Source organism: Xiphophorus couchianus, chromosome 6 (genome assembly GCF_001444195.1).
Source record: "Xiphophorus couchianus chromosome 6, X_couchianus-1.0, whole genome shotgun sequence".
Classification (NCBI taxonomy): domain Eukaryota; kingdom Metazoa; phylum Chordata; class Actinopteri; order Cyprinodontiformes; family Poeciliidae; genus Xiphophorus; species Xiphophorus couchianus.
Window position 1 is genome coordinate 19,983,182 of NC_040233.1, and position 19,538 is coordinate 20,002,719.

Consider the following 19,538-nt stretch of genomic DNA (forward strand, 5'->3'; position numbering starts at 1 on the left):
TATTAATCAAATGAACTGTGAGAATAAATAATTATCTTTTCAATATAATGTGTCCCTTATATTAATCTTCATAAATGTATCTCTTTAAAATAAAATTTATTTGATAAGACATAGAAAAAACAATTTTAAAAATATATATGGATATTTACAATTTTAAAAAAAATACAGTTGCATCTGTAAAAATAAATTCAGCATAAAAACTGTCCGGTGGTCATGCTGTTGACATTTTATGTGTTAAAAGTCTTTTAGCACATTTGTAAGGCGCTTCATTTTTTCCTCCATGACTTTCTTGCTGGCCTCCGTCTCCTCCAGGAGTTGACGCATTTCTTCCTCTACTTCATATACCTAAATGGAAAAAAAAAAATCAGATAGACAATTACAAAATAAAACTATATTACAGTTCTTTGTACTATAGCTTCACTGACTTAATTTTTATTTTCAGCATGGCTGAAGGCAATAGGATGATGGAATGACAATCTGTGTTACAACATCTGATGAAACTTAACAGCAAAACAAATGCTGACATGTGCATGAAATTATTGCACCTACAGCATCTAAATAAATTAGGATGCTGATTATGCTTTCACAGCATAATCAGAAACATTTAGAATTTGTGTTTTATATAGAAGAAAAAAATCTTAAATGTTAAAACTGCTGACAAACAGCATATCTTTTAAAATATATCATTGGTTTTTTAGAATATAAATATGACACTGATATGACCCAGAGAAATTGTTACATTTAAAGAATTGCATCAGCTTGTGTGTCTGTCTTTCACACACAAAAATAGCATGCTGTAGCTCTTGTTCTTTCCACCTTGAAGACAAACAATTTATGCAGAAATAAAATCCATATTTTACCTTTAGATTAGCTTGTTCTATGTGTTTTTGCTTTTCATTTGACAGCTGCAGCAGCTCGGCTTGATGTGCGGCCTGGACAGACTCCAGCTGCCGACGAAAAGCATCATCCACACAGCGCAACTTGTCCACTGCAGCTCTGCATAAGAGGCAATAATACCAAATGAAGCAAGTTATTTATGTGGAAGACTTAATGTTTAAAGTGAAACAAGTGTTCAACTTTCTAGTGCAGTTGCAACTGAACTAGAAAGAACAGAGTCTCTTGCTGCGTCAAATACAATGTTATGTTTCGTGTAATAATATTCACTATCTTGTTTCCAGCAGAAAGTGATTCTACTGGAAAAAATAGTTATTCGTAATAGAATAAAAGTGATTGAGAAAATAGTTTTTTTATTACATTTGGTGTTAACAGCAAGTTATTGCAAAGATGTGTAACGTCTGGCAACAAATGCAGAAACATCATGTTAAAAGTGCTTCAGAACAACAGAACAGAAATCTGCTGAAGTTACTTGTGCGCCTCTGATGCTTTCTCTCTTTCTTCCAGCATCAGGCGCTCCTTGGAATCAAAATTTTGCTTCATACGCTTCACTTGGCTTTCAAGTCGAGTTAGCAGCTCTGCCTTCTCCTGCCACTTCTTGTTTGAATCACTAATGAAGGATGAGATGCATAGAAAACAGGCCTGGTTTCAGACACAAATTACAAAACAGATATCCCTGTATCTAACACAAGAAGGAAAAATAATTTGAAACATTTATTATGAAATCTGTATCCTATTTCAGCAGAAGACAGTAGAGAAACTACTGTACTTGCATACAATGTTGTTTTCATCTAAATCTGATCAAATTCTTTGTATTTCACCTCATTTTTAAGCATGTTATCAGACACACATTCTCCTTATTTAGATTTGCCTGTAAATTCTTTTGACATCCTCCAGCTCTGCTTCCTTATCTTCCAGCTGCTGCTTCAGCTCCTCTTTACGCAGGCTAAGATGTACCAGCTGCTCTTTCAGCTCAGCCTGCTGGCTTGTTTCACCCTCCAGCTGCTGCTGAAACTTTATTTGGGTCTGCACAGCCTCCTCCTTCAACCTGCGGATCAGATCGTCACGCTCCTGCAATGACTGAACAGCAGGAAGGCAATGGATGACAACAGAGCCAGAGTCTCCTGCTTAAGGCTATTCTGCGTCAAATACGATGTTATTTTTCTCACGCTTCTCAAAGAGATGAGATAAATAACTGGAATGTGAAAAATCTGCTGGAAGAGTAGAGATTTTAGTAAATATCAAAGCACCTCTTTTAGTTTGCGAATGGTCTCAGTCTGGTCATCCACGATTTTGGCTTTGATTCTAAGGGCATCGTGGTCTCTGTCGTTCTGTTTTCTCTGAGTCTCCATCTCAGCAGTCAGCACCTCTATCCTGGCCTCCAAACGTCCACGATCCTGAGCCAACGACGCACCTGGTAGAGAGAAATAGGGACAAGCAGAAATTGAATTATATCTCTCATATTACTTTGCTTATATTGTTTTGCTTGGTGGACACAGATTTGTGATAGACTAACATAGAGTAGAACATACTTGTGAGGTGGCAGGCCAAAAAGTTTTAGTATCATTTGACCAGGCACATAGATCCAATTTATAGCACGATCAACTAACTATATGACTTGAAAGAAAATAGACTTCCTAATTCCATGCCTTGTAATTGGGCCTCTGTCTCTTTAAAAGGCTCCTGCTCTTTCCAACCGTCAGCACATCTTAACAACAGTGCTCCTCTACTATATTATACAACCATTTGACTGAGAAATACTTCGTATGATAAGCTCAGCAGATGCACAGTTCCACCAGGTGTTTGGAAGTTGGGGCTGCTGCTAGTCTGAAGGAGCTGAGCGGGGAAGGCATGGCGAGGGGTGTTCTGTGAAGCGGAAGCTCGTCTGGTGACACCAGCTGGTCTGGTGACAGGGAGAAGCTTTGAGGGAGAAATTGCTGAGACATCCCATAATGGCTGCTATGTGAGATTCAAGGATTCCTCAAGCATGTAGGAAAGAATCAAAGCAACATTCCAGGTATGTTTTTGATGAGGGAATACCGGTATAACATGATGCATAGCTCAAAAAAGTCTATTTTACATTATGTCCCTCAAACCCCCTTTAAATTGCTTATACAAAGGCCATATTTGTGGTATGCAGGCTAGTAGCTATATTGCCTTCTTAAATGCAAAATACAAAAAGAACATGGTGTGACTGTGGTACTGTATGTAAAAAATGCCTTAAAAGAAATTGTCCTTCTTTGCTTTGTAGTTGCCAATATCCAAAATAACCACTAGATGGCAAAGTTACTGTCAAACCTTCATATTAGCTCTACAAGCTTTTTTGTTGTGGATTTACAGGTATATAAAGCCTAAAAGTGTATTTCATTGTCTTCACTGTCAAGTGAAATGCATTCCAAGTTTTTCCCTGGATCTCCCTCACCTTGCTGAGCCAGCTCCTGGCCCCAAATCCTCCTCTCAGCCCGCAGGCCGTCAATGACCGACTCCTGAGCTGTGAGCTGAGACACAAGCCGTGCCTTTTCTTTCTTCAGCATCTCGAGCTGCAGCCCTAAACGCTGGCTTTGCTCTCCCTCTGCTTCCAGGTAATGCACACGGTTCTGGCAGAGGAACAGACAGACTGGATTAATGATCACTATCAATCTTTTTAAGACTTGCAGATGGTAAAGCAGCAGGATCATTCAGGATTTATTATATCTGAAAGTACTACATTTCCTAGATGAGACAGGTTTTGAAAAGGGGCCAGATAATGCTATCCTGCTTGTCCAACACGTAATATTTAAATCCTAATCAGGTAATGATGTTATCTGAAAATAAAAATCGAATTTTTGCTTCACACCTTGAGCTCAGCAACAGCATCTTTCTTGGCTTTGATGAGCTCAGAGATTCGGGTCTTCTGTTCTTTCACCATTGCGGTGAGTTCCTGCACCAGAGCGCCTGATTTCTTCTCCTTTTGCTGGGTCTGAGCAAGGCTCGTCTTGAGCTCCATCAGCTCTGCAGTCATATGATCACAAGCCTCCTTCACCTGCAGAAGAAAAAGTTGAGCGTTTAAACATCAGAGAAGTTTTTATTTAATCTTTGCCAGACTTGACATTTCATCATAAGTCTCAACTTGTGCCCAGCAAAAGCAGTTTCTACATTCATTGATTTGACACAAAGCAATGTTTCAGAAATGCATCCAGCAATCTGTTTCTCATTCAGACGTTTCTTGAAGGTGAATAGCTTGAGTGACGTCAAGGACAAAATTGTGCAAGTGGTGGCAATCAGGAAAAAAAGATTGCATTTTGTTCAGAGCCTGAATAAAAGTATGAACTGATTCAAATATGGTCCTTCTGTAAAGCTTCCCTCCAGTGGCAATCAAAGACTACTTGTCCTGAAACAAATGAACCCAACTGAGTCTGAGCTTTTATCTTCAATCTTTAAAAACTGAGGTCAGTACAGTTCACTCACTTTAAAAAAGCCAAGTAATAATTTACAGTTTAAGACAGAAAATGTCTCAAATTCAGGACAGTATAAAGGCTCTAGCAATATTCCCGCTTTTTTTCATTATTCCATGCAAGTTCCCTTTTTTATACATGAGATTATTTCAAATATGCTGCTACAATAATTACTTTCAAATAAAACACATTTTGGGGATAAGCCTCTGCTTCAGGTGGCGTGATCACTGGTGTCTTTTTCACCAGTTATAGTAAGGCTGTTCACCAGGACTGCAGGTTTAAATTACTGAAGACTCTTCATCCACCTCTTGTGAACAACTAGTTACTTAATAAAAAGAAACATGACAAAAGGTTATTCTCTTTTTGTTACACATTTTTTAAACCATACTAGTGCAGACCCAAATCGTTTAATATAGAAGTGATAGTAAATCAGACTAAACGTTTCCGTTTTATATCCAAGGCTTAATCTCATGTCTGATGTTTTTTATTTACTGATTCAGTGTTTAGTTAAAACCTCAGCTCCACATGTACCTCCAATTAAGTCAAATGTTTGGAACTAACCAATCAGAATCTTACAAAGCCAAGATAGCATCATCTGGGCTTTTCCCAAATTCATTAACACTTTATACAGGTAATTTTTTTTTAATTTGTAGGAAGTAAAAGAAAAACGCCTGTCATTATTGCAGAATTCAAAAAATAGAAATAATTTTGCAAACCTAGAACAGGAGCAGTTTAGTCTAATTTATCATCTAAAATTGAGAAAAAACGTTTGTACTTTAGGAATGATGTCCATAAACATCCAGCTTAAACTGTATAAACCATTTAGAACATAGTTCATTATGAATGAAGAACTCACAATTAGAAGTGCACCATTTATCAACACTGATTTCCTTAATTTAGGAAGAGCTGTAGATTTGGGTGATCTTATCCCATAACCTACCTCAGCAAATTTCTAAAACTCGACCAGAGTCCTCTCCTGTGAGAGAGGTCTGACTGACAGACCGGTCCACCAGATCATGACTGCACTTTTGCAGTTAACAATTGTTATCCCACTGTTGACAACTCAGCAACTTTCTTGCTATATTTAGCAACATTTCAGACCAGAAAAATTGGTATCGGCCTAAATCGGAATCGGCAGGTCAGGCTTTTTAGGATTTGTGATCAGCAATCGGTCAGAGAACTGCAATCAGTGCGCCCATACTCTTTTAGAAGAAAGAAAAACTTATGTCCATCATACTTACAATGGGACTAGGATTCCTTAAGAAAAATTAAACCAGTAAGTCCACTCCATTTTCAGGAAAAATAAAAAAAAATCATATTAATGATAACAGGTACCCTTTTCAATTACATGAAGCAAATAGGTTGCAGGCTAATGACTTTATAACTGCTGAAAATTACCAGGTTAATTTGATCAAAAATGTTGTATGCATTATGGCATCTTAGTAAGACCAGACCTCGGAGAAGCGATTTGCCTCGATGGTTAGCGCCATACGGAACTCGTCCTCCAGAGCAGCGTACAGCTTCCTGCCTTCTGCCAGCTTCTCCTGCAGCTCCGCCTCCCTCTGCTGATGTCTCTGTTCCACTGATGCTACTTCCTTTGACACCGCCTGCTGGAAATCTGCCCCGCCGGGCTGCAGCCGCAGCTCCAGCTGTTTTCTGATGGAAGATGAGAATCGGAAGACAATATTGACATGTATCAACAAAATCCTTAACATAAGAATATTACCATGTGTTTTACTTTTAGCTAAAAGAGCCTAAAAACACATCCAAAAACAATCAAATTTATTGATTTATCAGATATATTTTCAACTTCATCATAACCCTTCATCGGCTTTGTTCCTATATTTAAAAAAAGAGTAATGTGTTAAAGATTATTTTTTCAACGTTGTATAATAGGTGTAGCACAATGATCCATTTTAGGACCACTACCCTTCTCCATATATATTAGTAAATTACCAGAAAGTTGCAATAATGTTGCAGATAATGCTGGTGTTATTATGCAGAAGCAAAAACTCAACATGAGGCTGCAAATCATTTTCTGACTGTTTCCTGATTAGAAATGGACAAACGGAAAAGGTTTACTATAGCTTTTTTTTCTAGAGATATTTTTGCACAAATATGAATTGTGGTTATGTTTGCAGGATATAAATAGGATTTTTTTTTGTGTGTGTTTTTAGATAAGCAATTTTAAAAGTGAGAAACTAGATATAATGTTTCCATCAGGTGTACCTGTGCTCCTGCTCCCTGGATGCTAGCAGTTCATGCAGCTGCTGTAGTTTGTCTTTGTGTTGTTGGACAGAAACTCTCTGGATGTCCAGCTCCCTCTTCAGAGCTGCTGCCTTGTTCTCCAGCTCCTGGTGACGTTTCATCTGAGGAGTTTTGTAGCATCCGGTGACCCTCACTGGAGAATTATTTTAATTTCTACATTTTCATTCACTTTGTGCTCTAATTTGATGAAATGCCTTACTTGTATAATAAGAATAAACAGTTTAGCGTACAGTATTCAGATGTACTGAAGTATTTTACATTTTCTTTCAGTACAAACAAACTTCAGCCTATCAAGATTTTATGTGACAGGCCAATACAAAGCGGAAAATAGTTGTTAAGTTAGTATAATAAGAATACATGCTATTGAACATTTTTTACAAATAAGAAAAAATAAACATTGTTTATGCATTTGTATTTAAATATCCCCAAATAAAACCCAGAGCAACAAACTACCTTCAGAAATCAGGTTTATAAATAAAACACTGTAAATCAGTATTAATCCAGCTGTTCTGTTTGTTAGAGAATATAAGTCAAGAAGCAGCGTCATGCACACCAAGATGCAACAGAGCAACAAAATGCTTGAGGGTGGACTCATTCAGATCACACATTTTGTTGCCTTCGGACTGCATCTAACGCTTTGGGTGGGAATTAAAAAGTCAAACATGTATGCAGCATTTTCTGTCATTACAGTTCAAGATGGATTTACATTGATACACATGGCCTGATATCAATGCAAGCTACAATTTTCTGGTTTTTATTTTTTAAGACTTTTTATCACTTTTCTTCCACTTCACACTTATAGTCACACAAAAAACATCAAAATAATGCTGTAGTCACTCAACAAGCCCTCCTATACACAGTCAGAATGTGTACCTCCTCAGCCTGCTGGCGAGCCCTGAGAGCGTCTCCATGGGAGACGCTTTCCTCCAGTCTTCGCAGCGCAGCCCTGTGTTGTTCCTCACTGCTCCGGGTCTGCTCCAGCTGCCGGCTAAGAGACTGACACCTTGTCTCCAGCTCCTCAACACGAGCCTGCAGCTCAGAGCGTCCCGATCTCTCTTTCAGCAGCAGCTCCTTCAGTCTGGTTGGTGCAGAACACCAAGAGTTACAAGCTGAATTTATAATTTATCTAGGTTGAAATTAGGTTAGAAAAACAAACAATTTGACTCAAAATTTGGAAATGAACAAATACATAATGGAGGTGAAATGTAAATTATAAATAACTGAGGGAAGGAAATGCGTAATGTAAATAAAATGCCTCCAAAATCTCGTACTCAGCAAACGGATCTCAGAACTGATGAGTCACCACTTGGTAATCTGTCTGTTGAAGAGTGTCAGTGGTGACAGGAACAGCTGTGTTTGTTGTTACATAGTGACAGCTGAGACTGATTTGTGTAATACTGCTGACATATACATGCCACAAACCCATAATTACACCATCATACAAATTTATGTAAATGGGAAAATGATGCAAACAAGAAAAATGCTCCAGACAGCGATGCCTGTTTGTGCAAAGGAGACACAACAAACAGCACCTGAAACAACACCTGAAATTAGAACTGGAGAATATACCATGCTGTTAAATTGTTTCTGCTCCCTTAAAGATTCTTTCTATTTTTCCCTCATTTTAATTTTATACATTGAATAAACTGTTTTTAATTGATTATTTCATTCATTAAGGGAAAAATGCCATTCGGTCCAACCTGCCGCCACTTGTAAGATCATAAATTAACCTTCATTCAACGTTTTTTGGAAAGCTAAACTCAATTTCACAGATTGATTAGTACCACACATGCACATATAGTAAATGATTTAGATAGAACATCTCTGATGACTGAAACATACCAATGCAACACATCAGCAAAACACAATCTGAAAGTCAATGACATCAATCAGTCAGGAAAGGGTAATGAAGCCATTTCTACTACTTTGAGACACCAGCGAACCAAACAGAGCTATAACCTATAACTGGAGAAAACAATCTAGCAGTGATGAAGCTTCCCAGGAGAAGCCGGTCAGCCAAGAGAAGCAGGGGCACATCAGTGATTCAATCACGATGTCCCAAAACACTGCAAGCCTCATGCAGTTCAGGAGATCAAAATTTAATAAGAAAAAGGATGAGCAAAACTACTGGTGACAACAAAATATGAAAAGGCCCATCTTACATTTGTCAGAAAAATATTGATGATTCCAAAGAGTTTTAGCAAAATAACGAGACAAAATTGAAACCTTTTGGAAGAGGAGGTTCATAACAAATGCCTGCCATTCCTTCTGCTAAGAATGGAAGGAGGACTTATTAGGATTAGAATAATAACTAATAGGGAAGTTATTATTCCCCATTTATTGGGAATAATAACTTGTCTCAATAAGGCTATTTTTTTCTCCTCATGGATAAAGACATCATTTGAAAATTTAAATTTTTCTAATCACTCGGGCTATCTTTATCCAATTAGTTTGAATATCTGAAACGCTGAAGTGAACCCCTTTATATTAAAAAAATCTATAAGGGAAAAACACTTTATCACAGCAGTAAAAATAACATGGATGGATGGACAATAAATCATCTTTATATTATCACAATGCAAGTTCTGCTTAGTTTTCCTCATTTCATTTTAAATTTTGTTTTTGTGCTGCTGTTTGTGTGCAGAGCCTTCATGTCCACCTGCGCCTCCCTCCTACCTGTCTGTGGTGTGCAGGGCCATACTCTGAAGGTCTTTTTCCTCGCTGACTTTTGTCTGCAGGCATTTCAGCTCCTCTGTCAGCTTCCTCACAGCTTGTTCTGCCTTCCAACGCCTCTCCATTTCCTGATCGCGCTCCTCCATGATTATCTGAGCAGCACAATTGAAGAAAAAAGAGGCTGGGTGATCTGAATAAGTGTGCACTCATTGTTTACTGCCTTACTATGTCTCTCTAACTCCCACATTCACTGCCACTTTTGTATCCAACATATATATTTTTCATTTATTTATTTATTTTTAACTATCTCATGTCGTCTTGCCTAAAGACATTTGGACACATAGACACTCCCCCTCCCCACTGAGTAAAGAGGAACACCACCAATTTTAGCCCTTCAGTCTGTCACTGGGATAGGAGGGGGTTTCTATATATGTTGCTTCAGATTTCTACTGCTGTTGGTTGAGAAATGAAGACACTGAAACAAAAGGGACAAAATTTTGGTTTGTGAAATGCTCCTTTAAGTGACACAAAAATAAGTATATATCAATAAATTAGAACATTATAAAAACCTTATTTATTTCAACATTTATTTCCGTCCTTTAAAAAAAAAGTGTCCATCTGTTTCAGTCATTTGCTGTTGCGCCCTTGGGCAAGATACTTTCCCCACTCTGCCTGCTGCTGGTGGTCAGAGGGCCGGTGGCGCCGGCTGGATGGCATCCTCACTTCTGTCAGTTTGTCCCAGGGCATCTGTGGTTACTGTATAGCTCACCACCATCAGTGTGGGGGTGTGTATGCATGTGTGAATGACTGGATGTAGTGTAAAGCGCTTTAAAGTCCCTGGTCTTGATAAAGTGCTATACAAATGCAGACCATTTACACACAAAATTATTTACACCATAAGCAGAATCCGCTCAATTTCCTTCATGAACATATGAGTCTTAGTGGCATCTCATTCTCAGGCAATTGACTTGAATGTAATAGTGGCCCACCTTTTAACACCCTTAGCTCTTCTGGGAAGTTGTTATTACTCTTTCTATTTGTGAGGTCAGGCACTGATGCTGGATGAGAAGACTTGACTTGCAGTGTCTGATTTATAAACTAAAAACAGTATTTTAAAGTCTAATCTCTGAGCTACAGGGGGCCAGTGAAAGGACTTTAGAAGTGGTGTGATGTGCTCTATCTTCCTGGTTTTAGTGAGAATGCAAGAACTAAACTTTACACTTCATATAATGCAGGTTAAGTGTAAATGTCCCCACAACTACCACTGCTCTGGAGTCCAGTGGTAGGGCAATTTTACTCTACTGCATTCAATTATTTGCACTACACTCTATGATTATGATATAAAGCTTGACAGAAGTTTCTCAACCATGAAACCCATTCCATGAATCTCTCTGCTCTGTTCTTGAGCTAATCTACAGGTCACATAAAGTTTGGAGGTCTGTAGCTATTGACTATGCACGCTGTGATTCTGAATGGCCTAAATCTTGCAAAATAAAAATTTTAAATTCATAACACTAAGTAGAGCAAACAGACATATAGTGATCATCATAATTTTCAGAGAAAATGAATTTAAAGGTTTTAATTATTTGCAAATATAAAATGCATCGCTCTGAGTAATGAATTAATCAAAACTTTTATTTTTCAATTAAATTATTAAGAGAAATTACATTTTCAATGACATTCTAATTTACAGAAAAATAGTTTGGTAGCTGTAGTTTCCCTCAATTTAAAAGTTAGAAGTTCATAAACTATTTTTGCAGTGGTTCAGAGCAACCATCTGATAAGTCACAGCTAGAGCTCTGATGAAATCTGATCAGGATGTTTGCAATATTGTGCTCAGGACAGATAACCTAAAGATACAGCTCTTTGGCAACAGAAACCATAAATATGTTTGGATCATTGGTTTGTTTTTTTTTAAAGTGTAATAACCAAGCAGATATTGGACTTCGCTGCTACAAATATAGCTGGGTTTTTATTAGGTTTCTGAGCAAAAGTAAGAACAAAATAGGACAATTTGTTTTTGTTTTCTTCAGGAGACATATTCTTTAGTCTTTATTTTCTTATTGCGTTTTTACAATATATTCACTTACTAAAAAATGATAGCATTCATCCAAACAGATGAACCATGCAGAACATACCCTATAGGTTTCTTCTTCTTGAGAGGACTTGACTGTTACACCGCCAGAGGTCTTAACTGCTCTCAGAGGTCGCTTCCAGGTTTGAGAAATGGACTGTGCAGCTCTGGCTCCAGCAGCCTTTCTTCTGGTCCCCACAGCAGACTTTGACATGTTCAGTTTACGATTCTCCTGATCGCTACAAAATAAAAACAAAACAAAACACAGGAATTGAAGTGGCTCTAAAACTAAAGCAGAGCAGATCTCCAGAGAATGTCTGGAGTCAAAGCTTAAAATCCTAGCATGCATTACACAAATGTAAAATATGAGTAAAATTGGAGCTGTAGAGTGGACAGATTTGAGCCTGCAGAATATGGCGCACAAGTCGTCAGCAACTGATGGAGAGAGATGAGGGAGGACAACAGGAAAGCCTCGTTATTAATGATGGAAGTGATGTGATGAGTCATTAAAAAATAAACATCATTCTCCTGGTTTTAGTTGTAAAAGGATATCCTCTGTTATCAAGGTAACTGATTATTGAAGTCAAAACATAATAAGATAATAACCTCATCTGCATTGTATATGACTATTAAAGATGCAAATGTTTAAAATAACTACATTTCCATGGACTTTCCACAGGTGATTAAGATGTTTCATAGGCACAAAATATTTATTTAAATCTCAGAAAAATAAAATATCTCCACTACAAAAAAAATCAAAGATCTATGAATCTGTTAAAGCACAGCCTCACCTGTCTGATCTGGTGCTCTTGGACTCCTGGGTGGTCGTGCTTGTCGTCGTCGTGTTATGGAATTTGGAAATTCTTGTGTGTTTTTTGTTTTCTTTCCCGTCACATTCGCTTTCTGATGTCTGGTCTGTGTCCCTCTTGGCTTTGCATACCTTCGTCTGAGCATAAGTAGAGATACCTACTCTTTCACCTGCAGGGGCCTTTGCAAATATAGAGAAAATATACATGTTGGGTAGAGACACAGAGAGAGGATTCTGATTAAGTTACAGACATTAGGACAACAGATTTCAATGTATTTTATTTATATTTTATGAGGTAGACCAACACAAATTAGTGCATAACTGTTACAAGCAAGGACGACAGCATGTCGTCCTTCCTTGTTCGGATTTTTATTTTAAGTCTAAAAAGTTAGGCTTGCATTTGTATTCTGTCCTTGATTCTCCAAAATCCAGTGCAACCAACTGCCATCAAAAGACAATATGTCTGTGTTATATAATCTCAGCATAGATACAGCTACGCTGTCAAGGACTCAGGGGTTTGATAGACGCCTCAAATCGATAAACAAAAACGTCATGAAACAAAGTAGACTGGTAAGGGATGAAGCAGTAGAGATGTCTGAACATCCAAAAAATTAAAAAGCATGGTATAACTGAAAAACTACAATCAACCTAAGCTGGCCTTAAGGGGGCATTTTTAACTAGAGAAGCAGTCAACAGACACTGGGCAGATAAAAACAAAAAATTTTTTTGCCCTAATTTTAAAAAAAATAGTTTGTGGCCTGGACTAACATTGCACATGACCCTGAACACACCATCACCACAGTGTAACATAGTGGTGGCAGCATCATGCTTTGGCATTATTTTTGCTTTGCAAGGTTAAGGAAGTGTGCCAGAGCTGACGACAAGACGAATGGAGCTAAAAACAGGGCAAACCTGGAAAATATTTGTTGGAGGCTAAAAAGAGACTTCACCTTCCAACAAGATAACATTAAACAAAATGCCAGACTTACAGTATAATGGAATGGTGTAAATTATCGCAATCAAATCAGGGTTCCTACACTTCTTCCATATAAAAAATCCATACTTAAGCTGACTGAGCTTCAGCTAAAAGGAGGAAGGGCAAAGATTTATGCCTCTATATATGTGAAGCATATGTTGTTGCAATAAAAGTTGACTCTGCAATGTATTGGCTCAAGGGGACTAAATATATGGAATGCCACACTTTAACTTTTTTTTTTCATAAAAAAATGTGAAATCATTTAGAATGTCTCCTTACTACCTTCACAATTATGCACTTCTTTGTGTTGGTTTCTAATGTAAAATTCCAACGTTGAATGGTATGCATACTTTCGCAAAATACTGTTTGATTTATAAGTTAATATGTGAAATCCTAAAATATTTCCACAGAGCTGGATAACATATTGAGCTGGGATACAGCCTTGATAAATCATGCCAGTGTTTGAATCATCAGTAAAGTCTAATATGCAAAAATACTTCCTAATGAGTCTTAATGGTTTTCATAAAGTTACCTGCTGGATGAGCTGCGACACCTGGTGCTCCAGCTTCCTGATGCGCTCTTCATTGATGGGGTCAGGTGAAACAGTAACAGTGGGACAAACTGGCTGGGAGTTCTGACGGACTGGTTGGGTGACTGGACCTGTGGCTGCGTCTGTTGTTTTTTCTGAGGCGATTTGCTGCCGAAACTGATTTAGTGCCTTGTCGATGCGTGGCGTGGTGACAGCACCCCTAACCTGCAATTATATTTTTATTTAGGGTTTCAAGTTTGCTTTAGGCACAAATTTAATTTTTATGGCTTTTCACGACACAAGACAGAATGTGTATATTGCAGTCCGCTTTTACTGGAACCCTAGAGTGTCATCTGTCAGCACTGTCAGGAAAATGAAGTACAAATAAGTAACAGTGGAATAAAATGACAGATTACCGCTTCACCGTGGCTTGTATCGGAGGAAAGCAAAAAGTCCACATAGTCATCCAGCCCGGGGATGTCACTGCTTATACCTGGAGACGAAGGATGTCTGAGTCGGTCCAGGCCATCCAGGACAGAAATCTGTGGCAACGACTCCATAACAATTTCCCAGTATTCTGCAATAAAGCAGAAACACAGTTGCATTAGAAAAACCTGTACACCGTTATGATAAAATAAAAATCAAAAACATTAAACAACTGTTAATATCTTAAATATATTGAAGTCTGACCTCCAAACATATTTTATCTATGTCATATCCTGATTTGCACAACTTATGTGGCTTGTGTAACAGGAGAACGTCTTGAATGAGATTATATGTATACAAAGTCAGATAAGGACGCGAGTTAACAATATCTTTTCATGAAAATGAAAACAGCTCATTTTATTGATGCCAGCTGTAAATTAATCATGAGCAGAGAAAAACATAACTGGAATATTTTGAATATTAAAATGTCTGTCAACCTAAATAACAAAGACAGAGCTGAAAAGAAACAGAAACAACAGACTTTAGTTAATAATCAGTTTTATAATGACTTAAACTCAGATGAGCTTATTAAATGAAAGAAAAAGATTAATACTAATCTGTTTATAGCTATCACACTATAATACTGATTAACTGATCAAATTTGTACCACTGGTATAGATAAAATCATGTTCATATTTGGTTATATAGCACTTTTAATGCACCGGGAAAATAAAAAAATAAAAACTACTTATGATTAATATAGGAAATTAAATTCGCACAAAATGGGTCATGCTCTTGTTTTTTAGATTTCATATTTTTTTAATAATGAGATAAAAAAAACACGTTTTTAAATAGAAGAAAAGCAAAATAAAAATATGTCTTGGCAGCAGTGCGAGCGCAAGCCTTCAATAACGTTTACCACAACTGCTGGGAGGGCAGAGAAGGGAAAAAAAGGAACAATCTAGTCCTTAGGCTGAACTTTTCTTGTTCTTTTCAGAAAACAGTACACAAACCTCCAGCATCTTTACAAAAACTACTTTCTCCGAGGCTTTCAACAAAACTAACAGCAGCACAAATATTACATAAACACCGACTTTGACTGTCCAGCTCACATCACTGGATAACATTTTTCCAGTACTTCGCATTAATAATTTGTACAGTCTATATGATCCTCCTCACAGTCAATATTCTTATGCACACTGTGAGCTGTTGCAACAACTATGATGTGAATCATATTTTTTTTATACTTCCAAACAGACTAAGAAAATTTTACCAGCTATGTATCTGTACTTCTGTTCCACACAATGTAAATACAACCTCAGTAAACAAAAGACTCCCTCCAATTATAGAACACCACTGTGGATAATAATGAAATGATGTATTTTTAAATTAAACTTCAGACCTTTCAAGGAGTAAGTAAACCTTAAATCACCTGTTCTTTGCGTCTTTTTCATTAAAATGTGTTTAATTCTGCAATATTTGGCCAAAAAATGTCTTAGTGAGGCCCTCCCTGGTTGAAGACAACTACAGTTGAGATTTTCTATTGGTTACAACCATACAGAGTGGTTGACACTACCCCGTGTATGACATTACCCCGTGTATGACACTACCCTGTGTATGACATTACCCCGCGTTCAGGTAAAACTGCCTCACTTAGACATGCGCCCATATCATGGTGTGTTAGAAGCATTGATCAATAGCACTTCTCAGCTTTGTACATGTGTGATTCATTCGGAATGTGGACATGGAGTGGAATGGGTCTCTTCTCTGCTCTGAAAGCACAATAACACAGATAGAAGTCACTAAATTTGTCAAAAGTCCCAAGAGGAGTCTGAAATCACAGGAGTCATATATGGCGATAAAGTTGCTAAGTTCACAGCAGTGTTTTCCCTTATCTTGACCACAGTCTCACTTAATCCCCTCTGCTAAACACTTGACCTCACCCTCTGTGTCTCTTTGCTCTGCCCACTTTGGTAAAAAAAGAAATTAAAAATTGTCTGTAGGCGGGCAGAGTTTTTCATTCACACGAACGTTTAATTACGCTATAACACCATCTTGGTTTTTGTGTTTGTTTGTTGTGCTCTGAAATTGCAGAAACTGAGTCTATAGAGAGGTTAAGAAAATAGAAATCCTAAGCGGTCAAAGAAAAACCAAAAGGTCATGAAAACACATCCTGCATGCCAATTATATCTTAAGCCTGTTGGATCGATTCTTGCAGCAGTAAATGTCTGCACAGGACCCAAAATGTAGTGGCTAAGGTGCTAGAGCTCACAAAGTGTCAGAAACACACACAAAAAAATAATAATAATGATACAGACAAGAGAAATTTATAGCAACCAATACTGTTATTGCAAGATTTTTCTAACATTGCACAGGCACAGCCCTACAAAGGTCCAACTAAAACACTTTTCAATGTGGAAGTTGTGACAAAGATATGTTTAAAAAAATAAATCAAAACAACCACAAAAGTTGTACAAAGACATTCTTCATATTGACTATATGTATTTATAAATAACTATTTTAAAACATTTTCTTGGATTAGATCACTGCATGAAATACAGACCCAGGCAGGATGAAAAGACGGCTCACTGAACAACTATTGATTTCTTTATCTGATTTTCTTTATTATAAATATGGTAAATACTTGTTTACTTCTTTACCTATTCAGGTTTCAGTTTTTTGTTCAGACTATTCAAGCTTTCATATTTCCTATTCTGTATTTTCATCAAGCTAATGATGTACAAAGGTAGTATTTCTATTCCAACCTGGTGCAATGCAGATGGGGTTGTCTCCACCATCCTGGTTTAAAGTGACACTTCGTAAGCCTTGTAACCCCAGTAGGCACTGCAGAAGATGATCGATGCTGTCTATGAGGTTGGCATGAAGACTGAGGTGCTTCAGTTTGTACTCAGTGCCATGAAGATACAGTAGACCTGAAGCAAATGAATTGAGGAATAGTTAACATGAAATGTATCACTCAGTGCAGATAGATCAGAAATCTTCACAAGCAGTACTTAACCCACCTGTGACATTATTTATCTGATTGTAGGACAAGTTTAATTTCTTCAAGTTCACAAGGCCATTCAATCCTGAAAAAGGTGGAATATTGAAAAAAGATTTGAAGAATGAATAATTACTTCAAGAACTTGTAAGGAGCTCAAACATTTTGTTTAGCAAGGGAAAATTTGAAAGAAAAACACTCACCTTCAACCTTTGTGATTAAGTTGGATGATAAATTCAGAGTCCTGAGGGAGGTGAGGGAACTCAGACCCTCAATCTTACATATGCGATTGGAAGAAAGGTCTAAGTGGTGCAAATGCCAAGCAGAGGACAGGCCCTCGATACTCGGGATGTGATTGCAGTGCAGATTAAGAGATGTAACAGCAGGACTCAGGGGAACATCTTTTAAACTACACAAAAGGAAGCAATGTCAGAGTTATAGTACGATAAAACTTTAATCCAAGCACATTGTCAGCCTTGCGTTTTACACAAATACAAGATTTTTGTTTTATCAATTACGTTCTTCAATGTATTCCCACTGCTTCTGGTTATAGATACTTTTATTAATTACTTTCTTCAACGCATTCCCACCTGCTCTGGTTATTAAAAACCCGAATGGTGGTGATTAATGTCATTTAAAACAAGATCTTCACCAATAAGGTATTTCCTGGCCAATCCCAATTTCCATTTTTGTTCAGGTTCAATATGTCTATTTCAATTTTGACTGACTCAGTTTTTATTTTCCAAGCACTGAAAAACATAATAGGAGAAAGTGTTTGTTATAGAGATAGTAGTTTTAAATTCAACATGAAATATGAGAGCATCCTTATCAAAGCATAAGTTCCACACTTCTGTTCTTAATGAATTCAAAAGTGTTTATTAAAGTACATGTTAATACTTGACACATTTAGAAACAGGAAAGGATGAGAATTCCCATTGATCAGGGGAAATTCACATACTTATTAATGATAAGCACAACAGGGCTACATGGATTCTGATTTAAAAATGTAAGAGACATATCAGGGCTAAACTAACGCCAGTGAGGCCGACATTGAAAATTTGTGAGTTGAGAATATATATATATATATATATATATATATATATATATATATATATTTATTTATTTATTCATGTTTTAGCTTGGTACTATCTACCAAGTTATATTTCTTCAAATTTACTAACTTTTAGTAGACCTTATTATTGAACAAATTTAAAATTGGCATTTAGCTAATACCGTACTAAAAAATGTGCCACGACTCAAATGTAACTGTGCTTTTAACTACATGCTTTATTTAAAATGCAATACTGAAATACATCGCATTAATGCAAATAAATAATGTAATAATGTTTTCAATAGTTATTCAACGTTACCTTGTCACCTGCTTGTCAATAAGGCTGAGCTCTTTATCTCCCATGGTAACAGTATTTAGCCAGTTCAATCTGGTTCAAACTGCTCATTATGAAGTTAGCTAAGAGGAATAACAGCCAACCACTGCCAAACTCCGCAAACGGTGGAGAAAACTGTATTGAAATCAGCGAAAACATCCCCAAAGTCTTCAGGCCAGAAATCAAGTCGCCTAGCCTAGCCGACATGTAGCTTCCATAAGTCGCCGAGGGCTAAAAGAAGTCAAATTATTACCAACTCATCCACAGAGAGCAGTCAAAACTACTGGAACAATCCAATAGCTCACGTATACGTTCATTTAAATATACTGAAAGGACACGCTGCGAGTTTCTGACAATATTTAATGTCGCTGCACCGCTGAGCAAAATTAAATTCGCCGCGTCTTCCTGTTTACATGACGTTGCTAACGGCAACATCCGGGTAAGTTTTCTGCGCTCCACCCACAAACCATAGTTCTAAAACAGTATCAAGGCAGAGAGTTTATTTACTTATGTTTATTTTAGTGGTAGCAAAATCGTTAGCATCAGCAATTTACATGATGAACACAAAGCTAATTAACTGAAATTTAATTTAGTTTATTTATATAAACTATATAGGGTCAATTCACAGCAAATGTCACACTTTGCAAGACAGGGCCTTGGAGGATCAGTATTTTCATTTTGTTGGAAGTGAAAACAAACTCGACAAGCACAGTGGCTGATCACGCTACCTTGAGCTTCAGTTTCGAAAAAAAAAAAATAAAGATCCTAATTTCAGCCAACACATCCAGGTTTACAGCTGCTACAGACTACTTTTTACATCGGGGTGCCCAAGTCCAGTCCTTCAGATTTACCATCCTGCAACTTTCATGCATCCGTCCTCCAACACACCTGTATCACCTTTATAACTGATTGTCACAGAGGTAAATACCTGCTTGTGAGGCAGTTTAACCATTTGATTTGGTACAGCAAGTTTTTAGAAGACATTTCTTCAGACAGTGATACAGGAAAAATAGGATTTTATGCAAGAAGTTGCAGCATCAAAGCGCTATAATGCATAACTCACTAGTAAA

At 37.3% G+C, this 19,538-nt stretch overlaps 1 protein-coding gene across 1 annotated transcript; it reads right to left on the reverse strand.

Moving 5' to 3' along the window:
* Window positions 1-79: 79 nt before the first annotated feature.
* On the reverse strand, window positions 80-18,892 carry lrrcc1 (leucine rich repeat and coiled-coil centrosomal protein 1). Its single transcript, XM_028021394.1, has 19 exons — window positions 18,454-18,892; window positions 17,287-17,492; window positions 17,106-17,171; window positions 16,848-17,015; window positions 14,073-14,233; window positions 13,660-13,881; window positions 12,135-12,331; window positions 11,408-11,582; window positions 9,273-9,421; window positions 7,470-7,674; window positions 6,558-6,697; window positions 5,783-5,984; window positions 3,731-3,916; window positions 3,317-3,491; window positions 2,145-2,308; window positions 1,766-1,974; window positions 1,367-1,504; window positions 861-996; window positions 80-345 (listed from the first exon to the last, which is right to left on the reverse strand). The coding sequence occupies exons 1-19, from the start codon at window positions 18,495-18,497 to the stop codon at window positions 235-237; spliced, it is 3,054 nt and encodes a 1,017-aa protein (XP_027877195.1). The 5' UTR covers window positions 18,498-18,892; the 3' UTR covers window positions 80-234.
* Window positions 18,893-19,538: the final 646 nt, after the last annotated feature.